Here is a 25,294-nt window from a genome sequence, read left to right on the forward strand (position 1 = left end):
CCATCTTCCACTCCTGGCTTCTGAGGATTTCAGAGTCTATTTCTCCCAGGAGGAGTGGGGGATTTTAGAAGAATGGCAGGAGCTATACCAAGAGGTGATGAGGGAGCTCTGTGAAGCATTGATCTTACTAGGTAAGGAGTAATTTATCTATGTAATTACATAAGAACAGCCATACTTGGTCAGACCAAAGGTCCATCTAGCCCAGTATCCTGTCTCTGACAGTGGCCAGATGCTTCAGAGAGAATGAACAGAACAGTCAATTTATCAAGTGATCCATCCCCTGTCATCCACTCCCAGCTTCTGGCAGTCAGAGGCTTAGGAACAGCTAGAGCATGGGGTTGCATCTCTGACCATCTGGGCTAATAGCCATTAATGGACCTGTCCCCAGTGCGGTGCCTGCAGGTGCAATGGTGCCCGCCGGGGCACTTGTGTGCACCCACAGGACACCGTGCTGCCGAAATGCTGCTGCCAAGCGCGGCCACCTGAGAACCACCCGCCAAAAGGCGGCCAAGAAGTGTTGCCGTTTCTCGGCGGCATTTCGACAGCAAGGCTTCTCTCCGCTGCCAGTTCTCGGCGGCATTTGGGCGGCGGGGTGTTTGGCGCCCACCACAGTCTGTTGGGAATAGGAATGTTCTATTCCCACAGAATGGTTGGGGACCACTGCTCCAGGAACTTACCTACTTCTGTTTTGAACTCACTTATAGTTTTGGCCTTCACAACATCACATGGCAATGAGTTCCACAGGTTGACTGGATGTTGTGTAAAGAAGTACTTCCTTTTGTTTGTTTAAAACCTGCTGCCTGTTAATTTCATTGGGTGACCCTTAATTTTTGTGTTATGTGAAGGGGTAAATAACACTTTCTCCACACCAGTCAGGATTTTATAGACCTCTATCATATCCCCCCTCAGTTGTCTCTTTTCTAAGATGAACAGTTCGTCTTTTTAATCTCTCCTCATATAGAAGCTGTTTAATACCCCTAATCATTTTGTTGTTTTTCTCTGTAGTTTTTCCAGTTCTAATGGATCTTTTTTGAGATGGGGCGACCAGAACTGCATGCCGTATTCAAAGTGTGGGTGTACCATGGATTTATATAGAGGCAGTATGATCCTTTCTGTTTCTAGCCTTTTCCTAATGATTCCTAACAGTCTGTTCGCTTTTTTGACTGCCACTGCACATTGCACGGATGTTTTCAAAGAACGATCCATGATGACTCCACGGTCTCTTTCTTGAGTGGTAACTGCTAATTTAGACCCCATCATTTTGTATGTTTTCCAATGTGCATAACTTTGCATTTATCGACCGGATGGTATTCACTTGAGTTCTGAAGGAACTCAGATATGAAATTGCAGAACTACTAACTGTAATATGTAACCTATCGCTTAAATTGGATTCTGTAGCAGATGACTGAAGGGTAGTTAATGTAATACTGATTTAAAAAAACAAAGTCTTCAGAGGTGATTCTGGGAATTACAGGCCAGTAAGCCTAACTTCAGTACTAGGCAAATTGATTGAAAATATAGTAAAGAACAGAATTATCCGACACATAAACACTATCTGTTGGGGAAGAGTCAACATGGCTTTTGTAAAGGGAAATCATGCCTCACCAATCTAGTAGGATTCTTTGAGGACAAGGGTGATCCGGTGGATATAGTGTATTTGATTAAAGAGTGATCTCTCCATGAATGAGAAAAGTCACCTGCAGGAGGAGATTGTGCATAAATGCATGGTGTGTGAGAAGAATTACCTTTGTAAGCGTTACCTTCAACTGCACTATACATCCCACACAGGGGAGAGCAAATGGAGCGAGTGTGGTAAAACCTTTAGCTCCAAGTAATACCTGAGGGCACAGCAGAGAATTCGCTGAAGGGAAGAGCCCTTCCAGAGTGGGCAAACATTCACATTCCAACAAACCCCGTAATCCCACCCAGTTTGTCCCCAAGGGGAGCCACTACACAAAGCCTCTAAATGCGGGAAAAGTTTAAATCCTGTTGCACCAGAGACTTCACTACACAAAGGAAGCCTATAAATGTCCAGTGTGTGGTAACTGCTACAGTTCCCGGCATTATCTTTCGTTGCACCAGAGATCTCATGTCGGGGAACACACGTGTACAGAGTATGGTTGGAGCTTCATCTCCAAGAGTTATCGGCGCAAACACCAGCAATGTCACGGGGAGAGAGACTGTTTGCATGCACGGTGTGTGGGAAGAGCCTGGATGCTAAGAATGGTCTCCGGGCCCATCAGATCACACATGCAGGCGAGGAGCAAGAGAAGCGTACAAATGTCACCTTACCAAACACCTAAAAACCCATCGTGGACAGGATACCCTCCAGTGCCCCGAGTGTGGGAAAAGCTTCATTTGTGAGGATTATCTGTGCATCCATCAGATAAAGCACAGGGTCAAATAGCCGTATACATGTTCCCAGTGCACAGCTTTGTGTACAAGTCCATACCTGATGAGCATCAGAGAACCCACATAGGAGAGAGATCTCCAAGGGAAAGGCTTTCTTCCTGGCTACGCAACAGGAGTTCCACACAGGTACCGGTGTCCCGACTGCGGCAAGAGACCTGCTTTCAGGAGCTCTTTGTCCAGCACCTGAAGTCACGGAGGGCAGGATCCAGCCCAATGCTCCGGGTATGGTAAGAGCTGCCATTCCAAGTGCTGCCTCTGTGCGCTTGGGAGGACCCCCAAGGACGAAAGGCGACATGGATGCAACGAAGGAGAGAGCGGGGTTAGGGTTCAGAGGACTACCTGGCCAGGTATCCTGGCCTCCATGTGGGAGACAGATACCAAGGTACGGAGTGTGGGAAGAGCCGCCGCTCCTGCGTCTGCACCGGTGCATCTGCTCCGGAGAGTGGCCACACGGGCGCGCCGGGTGTGGGAAGAGCTACCTTCAGAAGCTGCATCTGACAAATCATCAGCGGAGCCGCGCTGGAGAGGAACCAGATACATGAATGTGGGAAAGGCTTTGCCTCCCGGAGCGCCCTGAGCATACATGGCAGGGATCGCACGGGAGAGGGGCCTGTGAAGGAGCGTACTACCCCTGCCAAGACAGCCTGGGGGTAATAAAACAGGTCTCTGCCCTGCCCTGGGGCTGGATTGTGTAAACAGGAGCAGGAGAGCAGACTGGAAGCTGTGCAAGGTGTAGTGGGCAGTTTGTTTTCTCTTTGGCTCCTGGCCTGGGGTCTGGTCTTACTGGGCCTAGAAACTTTAGGAGCTCTGAGCTAAGGGCCTAATGAGCTGTTGTTACAACGGGTCCTTTGCTGAGGCCTCACCAAAGGGGACTTAGTTTGTTTTAGCTTCCCCTTGTCTGGATCCTAGACAGTGAATTTATTGACAACCCATCTGGGGAAATGAAGGCAGAGTGCACCTGCAGTGCCACAACTGGCCACCAGGGGGTGTGCGGGGGATGGCACAGGGCTTTCACAGGCCATTGGGAAAGCTTCACTGCCCGCTGCTCTCTCAGCATGCATGGAGCGGGCAGAGTCCGTACTACTGTGCCCAGTGCAGGGAGGGCCATGCCAGCAAGCAGGGCCTCGTTACCTTTGCTAGCATCACCAATCAGGGCCTGCAGCAGAGCCAGTCTCCCGGCCACCGAACAGGTAGCAGAGTGCCTGATCGACTGGAAGAATCAACGGACCAGCTCACAAGCCCAGCGGCAGGAGCAGCTTGGGGGCTGCTCTTAGTATTTGCCCATGGCTTGTGATAGCTGTTGCACCAGCTGGTTCCCAGCCCCGCCCCAGATGCTGGGAAGCGGGGTTGGGGTCTTGCCCCACTCTGCATGGTTCCCGGAAGCAGCGGCATGTTCCCGCTCTGGCTCCTATGTGTAGGGGCAGCCAGGGGGCTCCGCGCACTGCCCCCGCAGCTCCCATTGGCCGGGAACCACAACCAATGGGAACTGCAGGGGTGGCGCCTGCGGACAGAGCAGCGCACAGAGATGCCTGGCTGCACCTCCGCTTAGGGGTCGGATGGGGGACATGCCGCTGTTTCTGGGAGTTGCTTGAGGTAAGTACTGCCTGGACCCTGCTCCCCGACCCCCTCCCGCACCTCTGCCCCAGCCCTGATCCCCCTCCGAACCCCTTATCCCCAGCCCCAACCCAGAGCCCGTACCCCAGCCAGAGCCTTCCCGCACCCCAAGCACCAATTTCATGAGCAGTCACGGCCCACCATACAATTTCCATACCCAGATGTGGCCCTCGGGCCAAAAAGTTTGCCCGCCCCGACTTAGTGGGTTTCAGTCTGGTTCCTCGTGGACCGCTGTTCAGATCTGGCTCTGAAACCAGCTCTGGGAGAACGAGAGGAACAAAAATCTGGCTGTGACGTTACCCCCTCCCCATATTCTTCATAGAAATATTGTTAGGATGTGATTGTGGCATAACTAAGGTATGTTCTATGCAAGATGGGTCATGTGCGGTATCAATGGAAAGGTTGCGATTTACTGAATGTGTTTATCCAAGTGGTAGGCGTGAATCATTTCCGTATCTGAAGTTAGGAATATTGTCTATGTAACGATTACAACTGTGGGTGTACTTGGGAAACGCCCACCAGACAGTAAGCAATCAGCCTTGATGGGTCATTAGGAAGAACAGGGTGAGGAAACCCAGGCAGGTGGAAAGGGTTGGCTCAGTGGGACCCCAGCACATCGGGTGGCACCCCGAAAGGGGGGTCCAACCCATCACACTGACCTTTTGTCAGCATTAAATCCATTTTAAAAGCCAACAACGAAAAGAAATGTGACCCTTTGAAATCCTGTGCTCTGTGTGAGTCTATCTTCCGCCATCAGGAAGGCCAAAGCTAAACTTAGGACTTGAGTACTCTGTGAAGACTTCATACAGTTTGTTATTTTAGTGAACACAGATTGCAGCTGTGCTCAGAGACCTCACTAGAGAGAGTGCCCCATTGTACAGACACAGCTTAACAAACAGGCCCTGCCCTGTGGAGTTTGATTGCTTTTGAAATTTAAAAACTGCATTTTGTAATGCATTGTTCATCAGCTGATAGCTCACAGTCCCCCCAGGAGGGAGAGGAGGACCATGAAAGGCAATATGGGGTGTCCTAAGGCATTGAAAATTGTATTACAATCTAAAGCAAAGACAGTCTCGGCCCCATCCCAACGCCCTGCATGTCCTTATCCGTGTGTCGTCTGTCAACTGCTGGAAACAGACGCCTCTATGCATTTCATAAGCTTACTATTGACACGGTTTGTGTTCTTTCCTTTTATGGTACAGTGATACTATTCTTTGACAGGGTAAGAAGCCTTGTGGTTGGGGGGGAAGCGGTAGATGTGATATATCTTGACTTTAGTAAGGCTTTTGATACTGTCTCACTTGACCTTCTCATAAACCAACTAGGGAAATACAACCTAGATGGAGCTACTATAAGGTGGGTGCAAAACTGTTGGGAAAATATTCCCCGCGAATAGTTATCAGTCGTTCGCAGTCATGCTGGAAGGCCATAATGAGTGTGGTCCTGCAGGGATCGGTTCTGGGTCCGGTTCTGTTCAATATCTTCATCAATGATTTAGATAATGGCATAGAGAGTACACTTATAAAGTTTGCGGACAATACCAAGCTGGGAGGGGTTGCACGTGCTTTGGACAATAGGATTAAAATTCAAAATGATCTGGAGAAATGGTCTGAAGAAAATAGGATGAAATTCAATAAGGACAAGTGCAAAGTCCTCCACTTAGGAAGGAACAATTAGTTGCACACGCACAAAATGTGAAACGACTGCCTAGGAAGGAGTACTGCAGAAAGGGATCTGGGGGTTCATAGTGGACCACAAGCTAAATATGAGTCAACAGTGTAATGCTGTTGCAAAAAAAGCAAACCTCATTCTGGGATGTATTAGCAGGAGTGTTGTAAGCAAGACACGAGAAGTAATTCTTCCGCTTTGCTCCATGCTGATTAGGTCTCAACTGGAGTATTGTGTCCAGTTCTGGGCACCACATTTCAGGAAAGATGTGGACAAATTGGAGACAATCCAGAGAAGAGCAACAAAAATGATTAAAGGTCTAGAAAACATGACCTATGAGGGAAGATTGAAAAAATTGGGTTTGTTTAGTTTGGAGAAGTGAAGACTGAGAGGGGACATGATAACCGTTTTCAAGTACATAAAAGGTTGTTACAAGGACGAGGAAGAAAAATAGTTTTTCTTAAGCTCCGAGTATAGGACAAGAAGCAATGGGATTAAATTGCAGCGGGGGGGGGGGGTTAGGGCGGTCAAGGATACATCCCTCAGGGCGGTGTTGTTCCTACACTGGCAGATAAACTCCTTCTGTCGGCGTAGGCTGTGTCTACACTAGCAGGCATAGGCTCCATAGTGTAGACATAGCCTTAGACGCGATTTCCCTTAGGCCCTGTCTGCACGAAGGACATTGGCCCTGCTGTAGCTACATCCGTGTAGCTCAGCCACGGCAATCCCCTCACGTAGAGGCGCTGGACCAATCCAACCAGTGGAACGAACGCAGTGGAACGAACTTGGTTCTGTTAGCAGATTAAGCGGCACTGGCCTAAGCCTGACTCCGTACTAACCCAGTGCCTGGGCCATTTGCACCATTGTTACTACATCCGTGCAGTTCTCTCGGGGACGAAGGCAGTGTCACCCCAAGCCCTGAGCCTTGTTTAATACTGGACAGTGAGAGGGCCACCCTGACACCTTGGACCCTTTGGACCTCTTTATTCCATCTAAATTAACACAACAGGCAGTTAAAGTGCGACACATCAGAGCGCCCTACAGTTCACACCCACGTGGTCTGGACTGCCATGTAGACAAGTCCTAAATTAGAGCAATCAAGGCAGAGAGCAGCCCCCCTTGCTATCTGGCACTGGCTCCCTCAGAAGAACTGGAATCACAAAACTAACAAGGCAGGACAGCTTCAAAGTCCGAAGAGCAAAGGAAATGAATTGGATAGCCGTCCCTCTTGGATGCCGAGGATCAGAGGGGTAGCCGTGTTAGTCTGTATCCACAAAAACAACAAGGAGTCCGGACTAACAGGGTTATTTGGCCATACACACACCCGTGCCCTGCTTGTTTCTGGAGAGCTGGTTGAATGCTGCCTGACCTGTCAAAGGGGCTGAGACCGAGCTGGACTGTGCCAAACAGCGCACACTGTGCTCCAGAAAGGGGAGCTCTACATCAGGGCTGACTGGTATAGTGAAGAACAGAACATTACCCCAAACCTGGCCATGCAAGAAAGAAATCACACCGACGTGAGCTGGGCTGCTGAAATCCTTCACTCGAAGGGCCCGTTCCTGCACCGCTCCGTTCAAAGGGACTCTTGCCGTCGAGTCGAACGGGACTTTGATCCAGCTCTAAGAAGTGAGATGGCAACAGGAGCTAGGCAGTGAGGTGCTGCCAATATTTTAGCAAGACGGCCCCCGCCCCCCATTCTATGCTAACCCCATGTCCCGGGGCCCATGTGCAGCAGTGGAGGGATGGGGGCGTTAGGAATTTGTGCCCTACGTCAGCAAAGCAATTCATGACATGCTTAACTTTAAGCATGTGCTGAAGTCCCATTCAGGTGCAGGGACTCCATGCAGCTGACCCCGACCTCGTGTGCATCCCCCTAGAATCTGTGGGGCTGTGGAGCGAACCCCCCAGCCTATTCCATGGGAAAGGCACACCCTGTGGACTGATGTGGGGGGAGGGGAAGGGGATCTCAGTGGCTGTTTCCTCCACAAAGGCCCCTCTAAGGGGTGTTTCCACAGGGGGAAGATCTCACTGGTTCGTTATTAAAGAAAAGCTGCACCTGCTTTCCTCAGCCTTTAACTCTCCTAGGGGGTCCACTCACCAATCACCCCCAGCCAAGCAGCCTTGCTCCAGTCGTCTCCCCTCCCAGTCAGTCACTGATTCTAGTTCACACCCCTGTTCCCTCCAGCAGCCGGAGCAGGGGTGCATGCTGGAGGGGGCGAGACCTGCAGCGCTAAAGCTCCGGGAGTTCCAGCCGAGAAACGAAAGCTGCAGCTGGCAGATGTGAAGGGGAGTCAGACTGTGAGATGCCCAGAGGCCCTGCTCAGGTAGGAAGCTGGTGTGTTTGCTTCTGTGCAGTGACACACTGAAGGGGGAATAAAAGTCCATCCCCTGGACACTTTCCCCTTGCGTTCCTGGCAGTGTGTGACACTGCAGAGATTTCCTAGAGAGACCAAACTGGGGCTCCAAAAGCCTTTTACACGGATGCTAAAATCTCAGTTGACTCCCAAATGCTGCTGGCTTGGAGGGGGGGGCACAGAACCCCCGAGATTAGGCGGCGTCATACGTTTTGGGGTCTAGGTATATTGTGCATTGGCAGGTGTAACTCTCGCCCCATTGGGAGGGCAGGATGCTCCAGCATGGACCAGGCTGCAGGGCATGGCTGCAGGCAGCCAGCTGGAGTGATGCGGGTGAATCTCGCTCTGTCCCTCCAAAACTGCAGTCCAGCGGTTTTCACAAGTAGCCTTTTTCCCATAACACACTGGTGTGAGTCTGAGCAGCCTCGGGGCTATTTCGTCCCAGAGACTTGTGTGCAGGGTGACCAAGGCTATCGGAGGTTGCCCACCGGGTAGGCTAGGTACCAGCCCTGTTTTCTGCAGCTCAGTGTGTGCTATTTCACTGGTGAGCAGTAGTCATTGACTTCCCATTAGGGTCCCTAGCAACATGCTTGGGGGAGGCAGGAGCCTCAGAAGCGGGGACAGCAGGGGGTGTTGGTGGAGCCAGTGGGGACAGGGGTACCGGGGGAGCCAGGGGTGACTAGGCGTGGTGGGGGTTAGTCTAATATCATTCTGGGGTGTATTAGCAGGAGTGTCAGAGGTAAGACCCATTGTCCTGCTGTCCTCAGCATTGGAGAGACACCAGCTGGAGAACTGTGTCCAGTTTTGGGTGCCACAGTTTAAGAAAGATGTGGTCAAACTGGAGAGAATCCAGAGGAGAGCAACAAAAATTATCAAAGGTTTAGAAAACCCATGACCTGTGAAGGAAGGTTTTAAAAAACAGGATATATTTAGTCTTAAGAAAAGAAGACTGAGGGGGACCTGATAAGTCTTTAAATATGTTCACGGCTGTTATAAAGAGGACAGTGAGTAATTGTTCTTCAGGTCTCCTGAAGGTAGGACAAGAAGTAATCGGCTTAATCTGCTGCAAGGGAGATTTAGGTTCGATATTAGGAAAAACTTTCTAGCTCTAAGGATAATTAAGAACCAGAAAAGGCTTCCAAGGGCGGTTGTGGAATCTCCATCAGTGGAGGTTTTTAAGAACACCTGTCATGGATGAACTAGGTTTACTTGGTCCTGCCTCAGCACCAGGGGCTGGACTAGATACCACTTGAGGTCCCTTCCAGCCCTATATCTCTATGATTCTAGGATTACCAATGCCTCCCATAATAATGTCTTGACCCTCTTTTTATTGCAGCAGATGAGAGGTTCACCAAATAAACAAACCAAAAAAAGAACCACCACAGGGAATGTGCTGAACAATTAGACCTACTCAAAATGGCCTCAGAGAGAGCCAGTGAAACCATTATGGGAAGCTCTGAGAGGGGGAAAGCCTGCAAGAGTTAGAAGAAATCCAAAAAGTCGTCAGAGAAACCCTGCAAGAGAAATGGACCCGAAGGCTGCAGAATGTGAAAGGGGAAGCCACGCAACGGTGAATCCTTATAAATGTGGGGAATGTGGCAAAAGGTTCAGACTGAAACCACTTCTTCAAATTCACCAACTAATCCATGCCAGAGAAAGGCCCATCCCTCATACGGCGAGTGGGAAAGGGTTCTGTAGGAAACCAAGTCTTGTCGAACCCCGGGGAATGAATACAGGAGACCGTCTGTAAATGTACCGAGTGTGGGAAATGCGGCAAGCACTGAGCAATGCTGGAAGTCAGGCCCTAGGCAGTTAGTGTTAGGCAAGCAAAAACTGTGGCCCATAATTATTAATGCTCCAAATACAAAGCACTTCATAGGGCCTAGATCCCAGCAGGTCTGTTGTACTAGAAATACATAGCTAGCGGGCCGGCTGCCTTCAAAGTGAGTTGTGGTGCTCAAAACCCCTGACACTTTGGCTCAGTCTTTGAACTTCCCCAACTCCCATGTATTACATATGGAACGTGGAAAATATATTCCAGCGGGTGATGAGTTCGTTAACAGAAAACAGACAAGGAAGCCTCATGAGGCAGAGGGGAATCAGTTCTGACCAACCAGTCCGCTTTCAAGCTATGGACAGAGGCTTTAGTATAACCATTTACTACAGAGTATTTCTCCCAGACACTCAACCCAGGAATTGCCATACCTGTTCAGACCAATGGTCCGTCCACTTGTGTGTCCTCTCTGCTACAACGGCCAGTGCCAGATACTTTGGAGAAGAGTGAGAGAAACCCTGTAATGGACAAGTATGTAAAAATGTGGCCATACTATGGAGGAAAATTTGTCCTAAACCCATAATAGTTGGGTTATGCCCTGAAGCACAATCTTTTATCACCCTCATAAAAAAATCTGCCTTTAGATAGCTATGGATGTTTGCTAATATACAGCCCTGTTTTGATTCTTAGCCTCTGTGATATCTTGGGCCAGTGAGTTCTACAGGTTAATTACATGTTGTGCTTTTAAAACAAACAGTTTCCTTTATTCATTCATATTTCTGTAAATAACTCCATCTGTAAATAAAACACAAGCACACTGCACTTTTTAAACATTCATTTTATATCCATAACAGCTAACGCAAAAGAACGAGAGGGTCCTACTGCTAAACTTGATTTAATTTAACGTAGAGTTTGACAAACATAGCATGGGTGTTGGGTCTGGTTTGGTTTTTATTTAAAGCATTTATGTTTATCACATGCACAAAATAAATCGTAATGATCCCTTGCCTGACATTCACACATGATTAGTTATGGTTTTTGCATTACTTATGCTCCACCAGAACATTAAAAAGAAACCCAGGCAGAGGCACTGGGAGGAAAAAGTCCCTTTTAAAGCAGTAGCTGGTCAGTTTTATCTCCTGGATATATTTACAGTAAAATTCATTAACATCAATGACCAACATAGAAACAACCACTTGATTATTCACCAACATTTAAATATTAGAAATTAGGTGACGTTAGATATACACAGATATATTTAAAATACAATTCAATACATTTCTCAACACATAATCCTTTAAAAAGTGAAGAACCCCCCCCCCCCCAAATACACAAATACCAGATCATCCTTATTCCTGACTTGAGTTCGTATGATATTTATTTACATCCAGTTTTAAACCCAGAGATCAAAAGCTCTGACCCTTCCCCCCTCCACCCAGCCTTCCTTTGGCTTTGTAAGCAGCAAGAAGATCCTCTCTCTACAAACAGGGCTTGGGCTCGGAATGGCCAGAGATTTGGAAAAAGGAGCAGGCCCCAGCAGCAGCCATTTTGAACGTTCACATGCTTGCTGTAATGTCATGTGTTCACTGCTGGTGTGACAATGCAAAATGGCTGCCACACAATTCAGTTGTAGTGGAGGGGCTTAACAGGGTTAGGACGAGAAGGAGATTAAACAGCTAATGGAAAGGCAGGGGGTCCGGGATAAAGCAATTTTCCATTATGCAAACTGGCTACGGCATTGAATTCTGGGATGCAGCGGGTGCATTTGCAGTTCTGTTCACGTCTCTGTTTTGAGGGAGGATCAGGGGGTCCTGCCTTAAGATAAACTAGTACAGCTGCCAAAGAGCTTTCAGGTTACTAGAGAATTACCACCAGATGTTCGGGGCCATTATCACGCGCAAAAACAGAGCCCAAAAGATTCCAGACTGGACTGACACACACACTCCCATACCACGAGAAGGAAATGCCGCCCAATAGTTACATGCTTATACAGGACCGAGGGGCATTTCCGACCTCAGGGTCTGACTGATGACTTAGGCGGAGTCACTGCAGATTTATATTGGCATACTGAGATCAGCTGCTGGCCCTAAGTGTCTGCCTTAAACTTAGGAAAGCAAGTATATAGAGGGTCCGTCCTAAAGGCTCCATCACCTCACTTCAGCCCTCTACCACGAGAGGCATTAGAGTCAGACCTAGAAATGGAAAGGAGGACTTGTGGCACCTAACCAATTTATTTGCGCATAAGCTTTTGTGAGCTACAGCTCACTTTATCGGATGCATTCAGTGAGCTGTAGCTCACGAAGCTTATGCTCAAATAAATTGGTTAGTCTCTAAGGTGCCACAAGTCCTCCTTTTCTTTTTGCGAATACAGACTAACACGGCTGCTACTCTGAAACCCAGAAATGAATCTGTGCTCACAGAAATGTTGGCATGGCAAACAGTCTAGTACCAGAAATAAAGTGGGGGGAGGTAAGTAAAGCAATATTCCTTCCTTGCACCCCTCAAATAGCCATGTAACAAGCATCATTTTGTCTGTTTGTTGTTATTAGTATTAATGATTCATAATAATAATGACTATTTTGCATTTTCTGCCTGTAAACACAGTGTGGACTCCCTGTTATTCAAAAATGTCAAGTTTTGAAACACTGTTCCGCTTAGTAATTTCACTGAAGATTCCCTCTGTTTCCTGAAACCGCAGAGATTCAGGGCCAAATGATCTATGGCCAGAAACTGAGGCAGCTCTGTGGATGTCAGTGGAATTGACCCTCCCTGTCCCTCATAGACCTGAGCCAAGCACGGTAACATGGTACAAACCCTAATGGCTCTTCATGACATCTCTCACCCCCATTTCACAGAGGAAGCAGTGGAGGTACAGAGTGGTTAAGTGACTTGCCCCCAGGTATCACTGTCAGCGCCAGGGCTGGAACTCAGCTGTTTCTAGTGGCCTAATCCCTGGGCTGTGTCTCTCCCCATGTTACAGGACAGCTAGAGCATGAAAACGGCAAGAACTTAGCGAGACGTGAACAGCAGCGTGATGGGGGAACCCACCCTGTGTTGGTCTTTGACTCTGCAGAGGCTGCATGGCCAGGTCTGCATAGAAAACTGGTGCTCATTGCTGCCCCCGATAGCTTCTCAACGCTCTAGGGACACAAGCATCTTACCACTGACCTCTGTTACATTGGGGACTAGTTTAAGAACATAAGACCGGCCACACTGGGTCAGACCAGTGGTCCATCTAGCCCAGTATCCTGTCTTGTGACAGTGGCCAGTGCCAGATGCTTCAGAGGGAGTGAACTGAACAGGGCAATTTTTGAGTGATCCATCCCCTGCTGTTCAATCCCGGCTTCTGGCAGTCGGAGCTTTAGGGACACCCAGCGCATGGGGTTGCCCAAGAGCAGCAGTGGAAGCCCTGTCTCTGGAATCACTGAAGACTGGCCTGGCAAAGGCATGGAAAATATGGAACGGGGAACAGCTTTGTGTTGTCCGCTGGGATAAACATGATGTGATTTAACTAGGTCCTTCTGTGACTGACTTTTTGGATTCTAAATGGAGGAGAATCCCAGTAAAATGGGTGACGTCAATTGCATTTGGATATTACAGGTTCATATAGCTGGGAGCCAAGAGACATCTTGTCATCCTGTGTCCTAAGGGTGAGTGAAAACGCCCTAACACTCTGCTAACCTCCTAGGGCAGGGATGGGCAAACTACGGCCCGCGGGCTGGATCCCTAACACTCTGCTAGCCTCCGAGGGGGTCTCCCACAGGAGGCCGTTGATTAACATGCCTGCCTAGCAGGGGTAGGGGAGCTGAACTGGCCGGACCAAGCAGGTCCTGTGCAGATGGCACCCACACCAGGAAACGGTGGCTGTATATTGTCCTGGGGCTGGATGTCCTCCATTGGTAAGGACTGATGCCGAGCCTGTGCTGTGTTTGGGAGTAGCCCTTTGGCAACACGTTGGCTGAGAGAAGACTCCACAGAGAGGAACATGTGCAAGGAGAGATGCCGGGAACAGAAGGGGGCTGAGGTAGCTTTAGCTTGGTTGTTGAGCAAGTTGAGGTAGCTTGTTGTGAGGTGAGCAAAACCTAAAGAAGCGCAGGGTGCCAGCAGAGAGGTTGTGAAACAAGTGCTATGGTGCCCACACGGAGAGCCCAGCTGGAGGACCTAATGCATCTGCAGTGCACAGCCGGCCTCCCAGAGAGCAACAGGACTCAAAGACACATGCCCAGGAGAAAGAGCAGCACCCCCGCCTGGCTAATGTTTGGTAGCTCAGGCAGAGGGCGATGCAGGTAAACTATGACTGAGCCCTTCCTTGGGTGGGGTTTGCAGTGATGAGGGCTTTACAACTGCCAGAAGGAGAGAGAGAGGAGTTAGGGACGCCCAGCCTGTGTGTGTGGCTCGCTGCAACGGAGGAGGTAAAGGATAGAGACAGATGGAAGGTATTGACACTGTGCGAGAGGAAAACTCTCTAGGAAACTTGACACCGGTTCGGTTCGGCAGTGGGGGGGCCGAGCTCACTGCTGATCCTGCTGACCAGGACTGTCTCATTGTTTCCCTGTGCTCCCCGCCTGTCTGTCTGCAGCTGTTTGTTTTCTCCTCTCTTAGAAGTAAGCTCATTGGGGCAGGGATGGCCTTTCTGTTCTGTGTTGTACAGCGCCTAGCCCCTGGCCTAGGACCAGATGATTCTGCAGTACAAAGCAATAATCAGAGCAGCAGGACAGGACCATGCGTGTGCTCACACCAGTTTGCAGAGAGGCCCGTGCGGGTGCTCAGCCGAGCCGCGCTCTGGCTGCTGGGTAAGGTACGGTGCTTGGCTGAGTGTTGCCCACCTAGGACCCTGTTGGTGTTGCCAGAGGAATGCAGGCCTGGCTGAACAGGAGCCGGCTCCGCCAGCCTCCGACCGCGTCGGCTGCTTCCCTCCTAGGCCCCGTGCCCTGCAAGCTGTGCACGTGTGCGGGTGCACGCAGATCCCAAACCCCGTGCACACGGCGACACACCGCGCGCACAGCCATTTGCACTGAAGAGATTTTCTGCGCACACGGCCTGTCAAAAATTGAGAGGGAACATTGCTCCCAGCTCTCCCTGGGGCTCAGCAAGGCCCGGCCCGGCTGGCTGCACGGCAGGGCCCCCTCCGCCAGGTGAGTCCACTGGTGAGTGGCCAGGTTGGTCGGCTGGTGGACGCCCTTGAGGCAGCGGCAGGGGGGCTCCCCGTCCCCGGGGCGCGGGAGCTGGGAGTGGCGGATGAATCCCTTCCGGCCCTGGGCACTCCGGCAGGTGCGGCACCAGGTTGGAGCGCAGGATGAAGGTCCTCTCGCACCCGGTGCGGCTTCCCCGCGGTGCGCACCGCTTGACGACGCTCTTCCCGCCCTGGGCGCAGGCGTGGGGCTTCTCGCCCGTGTGCGGGCCCTGGGGCGCGGGCGCGGCTGCTCCTCTGCCTGGCTCTGCTGGCGGTTCGGCTGCAGCCCGGAGGTGTCTTCGCGCCCGTCGGGCACAGCTCCAGAGCCAGCTCCCCAGCGGCCCAGTAACCCAGGCTGCCCCCGCGGTCCCAACTCGCTGCAGCTGCTCCAGCCCCACTGGACACGTGCATCACAGCTGGGGAGAGAAGGGGCTTCTCTAGGCTGCTCCGCAACCCACTCGATGGCGTCCGCTTCTTGGTCAGGGCCTAGCAAGCCGTCTCCTGAAAGGTTCCAATACAGCATGGTGCCACCGAAACAGCCCAGCCCCCGCCCCTCACTGCTCAGTCCGCGCAGTGCAAACGGCCCTCTTGGGGGCGCTGTCCTGGGGCTGGAGGGCGCTTGGGCAGGTCAATCACTTGGGGACATCTCTCTCTGTCTTACACGTTCATGGGTAACCACAGCGTTGGGGTGGTTGTGGGCGTGGCCAGTCCTTTGGTACTAGTCTGTGTGTCATGGCCTTGGTTCTCAGAGCACTGTACCGCTCGCCATGTCCCCACTACAAGTCAAGCCCTGGGCGTCCTAGGGGGAACAGCGGGAACATGGTTCCACTCCACGAGGATTTTGGCTGAGATGCTGGGTGCAGATTTTATAGTAGCCCAGGGGTGGCCAAACTTACTGACCCTCCGAGCCACGTACGACAACCTTCAGAAGTTTGAGAGACGGGGTGCACCTGCTGGGGCTTGGGGTTTCAGCCCTGCTCCTGCTGAAGCCCCGAGCCCCAGCAGACACACCTCCCCGGGGCTGAATCCCTGAGACACCCCCCTACCCGTGGGGCACAAGCCAGAGGCGATGCATGGGGGGCACATGGAGGCACGTACCCCCCAGATATTTGCTGGCCCTGCTCGGTCACATGGCGAGACCTGCACAGCAGCTGCTGGAGCCAGCACCTGGAGCTGCAGCTGTGGGGAAAGGCAGAGGAAACCAGCTGGGAGCTGCAAGGAAAGCTGCAGTTTTTGTGGCTGACGCTTCCCACAGAGCTAAAGCAGAGGCCCCTCCCTGCAGCTCCCAGCTGTTTGCCGTTGCCTCTCCACGGGGAGCTAACACCCCCCTGAGGAGAAGAGAAGGGGCATGCCTGGTGTGGCATGACTCAAGCTATTGGAGGGGGGCGAACCTTTAAATTGTGCCCCCCCCTCAGCAGGCACCAGTCATCTCTGGCAGAAGCCCCTAGCCCTACCACTCCCCCGCAGGACAGAAGCCCTGAGCTCTCCTCCCAACCCCCGTCTGGTAGGCAGAGAGTGGGAGAGGCTTGGGGGGCTCTGTGAGCCTCACTTTAATGGTAAAAGAGCTGCAGTTTGGCCACCTCGACGTAGCCTGTGCAAAACCTTCAGGAGAAGAGAAACGGACCCCACGTCAGATTGGCCCACAGAACCTTGTGAGCCATACACTTACCCCCAAAGTGGGTCTCAGGTGCAGGGTCCTTGGGATACTGGACACAAGCCTCTCCCCCTCGCTCCGTCAGGGACACGACGCCAGGTCTGGGGATCTGGAATCCTTCCCGAGAAAGACGATGACAAGCTTTAGAGTTCAGATTGAGGAGTCTCTGAGAAACTCAGCAGAGCTTTTCTCCGAGACCAGGAGGGCTAGAAACTTACTTTTTCTTTTAAGGAAAGCTGAGACTCTCATGTAATCACCTGATTCCAGGAGTTGGGGCTTTAAGAAGAACAGCAAATATCACAATATGAATGATAATATCACGCGAGTTGGTGACACCGGCTCTTTCTTGAGACACCCTTCTTCCACAAAGCCTTCCACACAGTCTGACCACTTATGCGCCACAGTGGGAGTTTAATTGGGGGACATTTCGTTAAGCTATCGATATATTTTTTTATTTCCTTGAATGTCACTGGGAGGAACGTGAGAAGGAAAGTGTGTAATTCTACACCTGCATTGTAACAGACACAGGGCCATCTGGGACTTCACTGTTCTAACTAGTTTGCTTGTCACAGCCAGCTGGAATCTGGGAGTGGGATGATGCTATGACATGGCTCCCCCTGCTCTGAAATCACAATCTTCTACTACCTGAGCTAAAGGACAATCTTATTTAGCTGTTAGCAGTATGGGGCCTAGGACACACAGTTGGCCAGTTCTAATCTCATCCACTAGAGGGAAGTGTGCACCTCTGCACCCCAGCCAGTTCATTACAGTGTAACACAAAACACCGGCAAGTCCTGTCCAAAGTAATGCAGGAGGGAGGAACCGGGTACAGGGAAGGCAGATGACTGTCTTACCTAGAGAAAGCACAGTCTCCAGGTTCTCCTTCATCACCTCCTTGTAAAGCTCCCTCTGCCATTCTGCCAAAATCTCCCACTCCTCCTCAGAAAAATAGACGGCAACGTCGTCAAACGTCACGGGGACCTGAAACAGCGACGAGTGCACGTTTGGTGTGATTAGTCTCATTTATAGAACAGCAGCACCCACCCGCGCATGGGCCCACACTGGGACAGGGGCTAAACAAACACATGGGGAGACACAGTCCCGTCCCCAGGAGTGCACAATCCAATTTTAAGACAAGATATGGTTCAATGGACAGAGGGCTGGGCTGGGATACAAGAGAACTGGGTTGTGTTCCTGGGTCTTCTGCTGACTTGCTGGGCGCTTTGTGCAAGTCCCTTCTGCTCTCTGTGCCTCTGTTTCCCCTTCCATCAATGGCCTGTGTTGTCTATGAGACTACGTCCCTTGGGGAAGGGTCAGTCTCTTTCAGCTGGGGCCTCTCGGTGCTCTGAAGGACTGTACTATCAACAGCCGGCGCGAGGCGTGATTGGCCCCGACGGGGGAGAAGAGGGAGATGGCAGCAGGACGTTGGGCACGTCTCCATGAGTCAGACTGAAATCAGAGTTGCTTTTTTTAACCGCTGCCTTTGTCTGTTGGCATGTTTTAAAACCCCAGCTGTTGCCGGTTTCTGGATTTTTTTTTCAGTTCCCCTCTAGTTCAGTCTGGTGGCTCGTGGGGCAGTGAACCATCCAGAGGCCTTTCCAACTTGCCAAACAGATAACTGACAGTGGTGACTAAGGCAACTTTCCAGGGCATTTCACTCAAAAGTCTGGACCTGTGGCTGGGGCAGGAAGTAAGAAGAATCTTGTCTCCTGCTGAAGCTGCCGGGGGAATTCAGGGAGGCAGGACAGAATGATCAGAGCTGGAATTTGGCCAGGATGCCGGCCAGGGGCCCATGGCCCCATTACTTTTCAAAGTGGGAGGGCCTTTTTACCAGCCCTATGGGTGAGCGATGCAGGGGGCAGAGAGGGGTGAGCAGGGGTGGGGCCTTGGGTGGCTCTTATCACTGCCCAGCTCTGGCTTCTCTCCTGGCCAGAGGGCAGGGCCTCAGTGGGAAGAGGAGGAATAGGGGGCAGGGCCAAGAGGGGAAAAGCAGGAGCAGGGGCGGGGCCATGGAGGGGGGCGGGGCTCCTGCACGTGTCCCACTTTTGCCTCGTGAAAAGATGGCCAGCTGACCAGTGCGGGCAGTGCCAAATGCTGGGTTTGCCGCTATGGAAGTCACGTCAGACCCTTCTGCCCCCCTTAGCCCTCTCACTGCAAGCAGGTGGGAGCGGGTGCAGAGCAGAGCAGAGCCCCTGTCTAGACACAATCCCAGCACCGCATTGGACTTTCGACTCACCACCATTGCTAGATCCCTGTCAGAGGCCCTCTGGGTATCTCCCCCCGCCATCGTGGAAGAGGAGCTTAGAAAGTTTATCGTCTATGATGGAGATAGGCAAAACACTGGGTCAGATCCACCCCTGGGATAGCTCCAGTGAAGTGAATGGGATTAGAACAGGAATCCTTCTGGCCCTACCTATTCACTCCAAGCCTAAAAATAGGTCCCGGTTGGCCATTAACTAGATCGCATTCAACAAGCTTCCTTCCGTCTTGTCTCCTTACCAATCTCTTACCCTGATTTTTCTACATGCCCAAGTTGCTAGAGGGAAAGTGTTGGACTTGGGTCTGGAGGTCACCATCTGAGTGTGCGGGATGATAATAACCCTTGAGGATCCCTTCCCTATTAGAAACCTCGCTTTAGAAAGGATGGCGAGAGAGGGCAACAGATTTACAATGGACACAAAGACAGCATTTTTTTTAAAAAATGCAACATCTAATTAATCTGTGGAACTCATTGGCACAGGATATTCTTGAGGCCAAGAACTGAATAAGGTTCAGAACTGGTGACAAAGTACAGGTGAAATTCACCCCCCTGTAGGGACCAGCACAAAGACCAGTTACATCAAATTTCAGCCCTACAAGATCTAGGCACCACTCAAGTTCCACTTGTGCTGATCCCTTGCACAGGGTGAATTTCACCCTATCCAGATAACTGAGCTCTGCCCAGTCATGTACAATAAGAAACAATTTTGCATTGTCATGGATGGACTCAATTACATAACAGAATATTAAAAACATAAGAAAGGCTGTACTGGGTCAGACCAATGGTCCATCTAGCCACAGGCACTGACTTTCCAAAGTGCTGGGGGGTGCTCAACCTCCAGCTCTGCCCCAGGCCCCACCCCCACTCCACCCTTCCCCCCCAAGGCCCCACCCCTGCACCACCTCTTCCTGCCCCCGCTCCACCCTGCCCTGCCTCTTCCTGCCCAGTTCCGCCCTCTCCCCCGAGTGCACCGCCTCGCTCCTCCCCCCATCCCCCCAGTCTCCTGCACGTTGCAAAACAGCTGATCATGGCGTGCAGGAGGCTGGGTGAGGAGGCGCTGATCAGTGGGGCTTGCTGGCGGTGGGAGGTGCTGGGGGTGGGGTGGGAGTGAGCTGATGGGGGGGCTGCCGGTGGGTGCTCAGCATCCACCATTTTTTCCCCATGGAGTCGGCGCCTATGTGTCTAGCCCAGTATCCTTTCTCTGACAGTGGCCACGGCCAGATGCTTCTGGCAGTTGGAGGTTTAGGGACACCCAGATCATGGGGTTACGTCCTTGACCATCTTGGCTAATAGCTGTTGATGGACCTGTCTGCTATGAACTTATCTAACTCTTCTTTTTAACCCAGTTATACTTTTGACCTTCACAATATCCCATGGCAATGAGTTCCACAAGTTAATTGTGGCTTGTCTGAAGAAAAACACCCTTTGGTTTGGTTTAAACCTGGTGCCCATTAATTTCATTGGGTGATCCTGGTTCTTGTGTTGTGTGAAGGGGGAAATGTTCGCTTTCTCCACCCCAGTCCTGGTTTTTTCGACCTCTCTCATATTCCCCCCCTCACGCACCTCTATTTTCAGCTGAACAGTCCCACCCTTTTTCATCTCTCCTCCCGCGTCTAATGTTTACGAGGCCACGGAAAGCGCAGTTTGTGATCTACCTTAACGAGAACGTGCCCTGTCCCTATTGCATGTAAAGCCCCACTCATGGCTTCAAGGCACTTTCCCAGAGCCAGAACACACTGAAGCTGTTTCTACCAGCCTGGGAGGAACGGGGAACGGAAGGGCGTGGAGCTGTGGAGCAATGTGCATACCTGTCATTCCATGGCAAGTGATCAATAGAGAGAGAAGGCAGGGATGAACATTTGAAGCCAGTGGACAGGTGGGTCAGAAAAGCCTGCCCTTGGCTCCCCACCTAAGGTAAAGCCTAGGGCCAGAACAGCTCTGTAGAAGCCAGTCAGGTCCCTGGGGTATAAGGCAACGGGGCTGATCCTGAGAAGTGCACCTTTCCCCCGGATGGTGCTGAGCACTCTCCGCTCTCTGTGCAGCTAGTGGGAGTTGAGGGAGGCTCCGTGCCCGGCAGAATCGACCCCCATAATAGGACAAAGACAGGGAAAGGCACAGCTGATGCTAGGGATTTATAGACAGAGCTGCCTGAGCTACCCGGTCCTTTGTCTCCTGTTGCTGGGCTGGAGACTTGTGTTTAAAACAGGCAAAGGGAACACAAGAGTCTTGTCTCTCAGGCTGTCTGGATGGGGAGCGAGCGAGCGAGCGAGCGCGAGCGTGCGTGCGTGTGTGTGTGTGTGTTGTTTTAACCCTTGCGATGCTGGGGGGTTCAGAGGAATGGTTCCTGCTCATGCAGCCAGGTCTCGAGTCCCCACCCCCCTGCCCAGCATGGAAATTAAACACCAGGGAACATCAGCCATGACTCCCAGAGCCCTGGCCTCAGGCACTTTCAAATCAGATACCTACTGACATGTCAGACATGTTGCTTAATTTACCCCCGTCAGGGCCTAGCACCAGCCTTGGTCTGTGATGTGCTGGGGCCACGATCGACTGGCACCTGCCAATGTCTGAAAGCTGCCAAGAGAGGCAGACGGGGCATGTCTTTTTGCTCCATTGGACTAGTCGATCTGGGGGGAGGTGGGGGGGACAATGATAAACATATTGGTGACTTGGGGACTGTTCTCCTCAATCAGGGGTGAGGCCTGGGTGAGCTTGGGGTGTCCGGTTTAGATGGCTGGGAACGGCCACAGGGAACCCCGGGCACTGATCCTGTCCAACAGGGGACCAGTAACCACAAGCTGCTCGGGTCTGACCGCACACCCAACCCTTACCTTGCGGGAGAGCCCTTCAGACATGTCGGCAGGTAACGCGAGGTGTCCGGGGCTGGGAGCCGGTCAGCAGCCGTCACCCTGATCTGTCCACCTCGCAGGGATCCATCGCTCACATTTTCATGTGCCTGCAAAAGCAAGTTCCCAATCAGCCGGTGCAGGCTGCCCCCTGCCCCGCTCCACAAACTGATGAATACAGGGCTGGGGAAGATTAGCTGCCACAGCTCATAGCAAGGGCAGGGGATATGGGGAGGGAGTGGCCCTCAGGGCCAGTGAGGGGGGTCAAGCTGGGGCACCCCAAACAGGGCTCCAGAGGGTCACTGCTTTGGCTGGTCCAATCCCCCTTTGCCGAGATGGTCCTCAAATCAGAGGGGCATCTCCCTACATCAGAGCCATCTCCATTTGTAACAGCCTGGGAGGAAGGGGCCGTGTGGGCTGCTGCTAGAGGGGGACGCTGGGAGATGTAGTTCTGCCCAGGTCTTGCTGTGGGATGCCGGCGGCGTGTGCCAGCCACAGTCCCCAGCACAGACCCTCCCTGGCTTCCTAGGGGGAGAGGGGATAAATAACATCTCCCAGCAGGGCCTGGGATGAGCGCCGGACACTGGATAGGGGAGGGAAGCCACAGAGGCACCCGTTCCCGTCCCACTCGCCCCTCTGCTGGAGCGGGCCATGGGGCCAGCGCTGAGCTGGCGGCTTGGGGTACATCTGAGTGTGTGGGAATCGCTCAGATGAGACTTAAATGCTAGATCCCATCTCCCCGGTGTAGACATTAATGAGCCTGGGGATAAGACCAGGGATTTGCCCTGATCTCCTGAACTCATATTTCAACCCCACCTCCATAGGGTGCAATGCACTATTGTGCAGAGGCCTCCAGTTGTGGGCCTAGAAGTGTTGCCAAATCACGGACATTTCCTGCCTCAGCTCCCTGGTGCTCTGAGACCTCAGCACTACGAGGAACCCTTCAAGTGCCTCAGTTTCCCCATCTATAAAACAGGGCCGATGATGCTTACCCACCTTGTAATATGCTTTGGGACCTACCAATGATAAAAGACCAGTGGCTCCAAACACAGTCAGGCACCTGAATACATTTACAGGCAGCTTGTCTGAGAGCAGTCTGATTTCCAGAGGGACCAAACCCATTCTCAGTGAGAGTGCTGGGTGCTTTGCTCTGCAGAAAGCCCAACCGATTGTATTTAGAAGCTTAAATATGTATTTAGGTGTCTAAGATGTTGGTACACAGGTTTGAAAATATTGGCGCAAGACTTTACTATCGCTGTTTTTCATATCTTAACCATCAGCCCCCGTGACCTGGCTTTCTGGTGTTCTCTTCACTGACCTGACGTTTGACTAACTTCTTGTGGTGATGAACCCAACACCCGATGCCCAAGCCCTAAGACAGGCCCATTTCCTCATTGCCTGGCATTCTGGCCCCATTGAAGTCAGTGGAGGTTTTGTCATTGGTGTCACTGAGGCCACAGTTCCGGTCAGGGCTCTGAAGCTGCTGACCAAGAGTAACGGGAAAAGTCACCTGCCAAAATGCTCTTCAAATTCCAGGGAAGGAGCCTGCCGCTGCCTGGGATTTTTTACCCCTTTGATGTGTTGGCCTATCAGGCAGCCAGATCTGACCAGATCGTTTCATAGCCTGGGCTCAGCTAGTGGAATAATTTGCATCTGTGTATGATTTTGGGTGAAGTTTTCAAGCCCAACCCTGAAGGCCTGGGTGTGGCCAAACTCTCACTGAAGGCAGTGGCGATTTTGCCTGAACCAGGATTTGGCCCTCTGAAATTATGGACTTGAGGCTTTTCCTCCAGCGAAGCCCACTGGGGTTTCACAGCTGACCCCACCATCAGCAGGTTCTGATACGGCCGCGTGAGAAAGTTGTAAGGGAGACTCTGATATTGCACTAGGTGCGAGGTGACTCCGTCCCCCCACCAAGCCTGCGCCCTGCTCAGCCCTTGGGCATCATCGGCATAAGTAGCTGGGGAGACTTGTGCTGGGAGCAGAGTCCCTGCATGCAAGGGCAGGTGCCATGTTCTCATTGCATCCACACAGGTCGGCCCCGTGTCAAAGGGTGGCCCAGATCCCACTCCAGCTTCGGCTCCCTCTGGCCACCAGAGGCTTGGTCAGCAGGAAAACTTCCTGGAGATGCTGCTGCTCCCTCCCCACTTCCTCTGGGCCTGGGCTTGAAGCCCTAAAGCCGGCCACTCCCCACATTGGGCCCACTATGTGGGGAGGAGGGGGGTCCTCACCCAGGCCCCAGTTCTCCATCCCTGTTTGTGGTCGTGTTGTGGTATGAAAAGAAGTGACTGTAAGCCATTGTTTCACTTCCCAGGCAAGTTAGAGCAGCCCTCTATGGGCCATTTGTCAGTCATGAATAGCCAGAGCACCAGGCATTCCTGGTCATATTCCCTCCCTGTGCTGGACACGTTCCCTTGCTAGGGACTGTCTTAGAGCCCTTTCAGCCATTCAGTGCTGGCCAGGGTACCCTCTTATGCTGGACTTAGCTCCCTGGGGCCAGTTCTATTCAGTTTGTGGCTCCTTTCTGCTGCCAGAATGGCACAAGGGGTGTGAAGCAGACCAGAGAATCAGATCCTTGGAACAAATGTTCACGGAAGCCAAATGGGCCAGCCTGCAATCTCAGTTATGCTGGTTTAAATCAGGGGTGATCCCACCGGTGTCTACAGGGCATTTCTATAGAACTCCTCGCTACGGCAATCACCACTGCAGCGGAATTATTCCAGATGTAGACCCTGAGCTCACACTCTGGCCTCAGTTTTCACTCAGTCTCACTCCCCCTGGGAATTTTCCCATACAGCAGAACCTGGAGTTTACAAACACCAACCTGCTGAACGAGCGGTTACACCAACAGAAAAAAAGAAATAAACCGCCTAAAGGTAAAGTGATGTCAATGGCCAACATGTCACGATCCTTTCCCATTCCGATGTCTTCAGGCCACTGGAGACCTCCTTGCAGTGATTTGAAGGACAAGAAGAAAGTGACACAATAGACCATACTGCAACGTATGCACCAGCCCTGCTGTAGTTCTGAGATGTTCAGTTTTATGAACTCCTCAACCCCGAATTAGTTTGTCAGAGAGGAGTTCTTTTGTTTGAGATCTAAGTAACACCTCCTGGATTTGTCCCACTGCTTCGCTGCGGCAGGGGAAGCTCAAGGAATGGGGCCTTGAGATGTTTGTGAGTTTTCCAACCATGTTATTGTACCAAGGTCATTTTGATGGGTGCAGGAAACAAAGCGTGGCTCTGTTTTCAAACATCCCTACCAGACTTGGGGCGCTTGCAGTGTCAGAGTTTCATTTTACACCATCCTTATATAAACACAAGCCCAGATTCTGCTGTCAGTTGTCATAAACCTGCAGTAACTCCACTTGATTACATGCAGTTACCCCAGCCTGAAACAAGAGGGAGGGCAGTAAACCACGCAAAGAATTTGTATCTGGCCACAGAGGAGGGGGAAAGGAAACAGTCACTGCTAAGGTGCAGTTAAGGATCCACAACAATGTTAAATTTCCCAGGTGTTTAATCCATAGGCAGTTCAAA

General features: G+C 51.7%; 1 protein-coding gene across 1 annotated transcript; it reads right to left on the reverse strand.

The window, feature by feature from the left end:
• Nucleotides 1–9,387: 9,387 nt before the first annotated feature.
• Nucleotides 9,388–22,154, reverse strand: LOC311515502 (uncharacterized protein). Its single transcript, XM_084618615.1, has 5 exons — nt 22,034–22,154; nt 21,741–21,865; nt 17,504–17,630; nt 16,665–16,766; nt 9,388–15,496 (listed from the first exon to the last, which is right to left on the reverse strand). The coding sequence occupies exons 2-5, from the start codon at nt 21,762–21,764 to the stop codon at nt 14,649–14,651; spliced, it is 1,101 nt and encodes a 366-aa protein (XP_084474741.1). The 5' UTR covers nt 21,765–21,865; nt 22,034–22,154; the 3' UTR covers nt 9,388–14,648.
• Nucleotides 22,155–25,294: the final 3,140 nt, after the last annotated feature.

This window comes from Lepidochelys olivacea, assembly GCF_965140295.1.
Source record: "Lepidochelys olivacea isolate rLepOli2 genome assembly, chromosome: 2".
NCBI classification, from domain to species: Eukaryota; Metazoa; Chordata; order Testudines; family Cheloniidae; genus Lepidochelys; species Lepidochelys olivacea.

Bases quoted from the DNA above. Each gene is read 5' to 3' on its own strand.
- LOC311515502 (XM_084618615.1), bottom strand. From the start codon at position 21,764: ATGTCTGAAGGGCTCTCCCGCAAG. The intron at 17,631-21,740 runs GTAAGGGTTGGG...TCGCTGTTTCAG, and splicing joins CTGAAGGGCTCTCCCGCAAG to GTCCCCGTGACGTTTGACGA. The intron at 15,497-16,664 runs GTAAGTGTATGG...GGAACCTTTCAG, and splicing joins ACCTGAGACCCACTTTGGGG to GAGACGGCTTGCTAGGCCCT.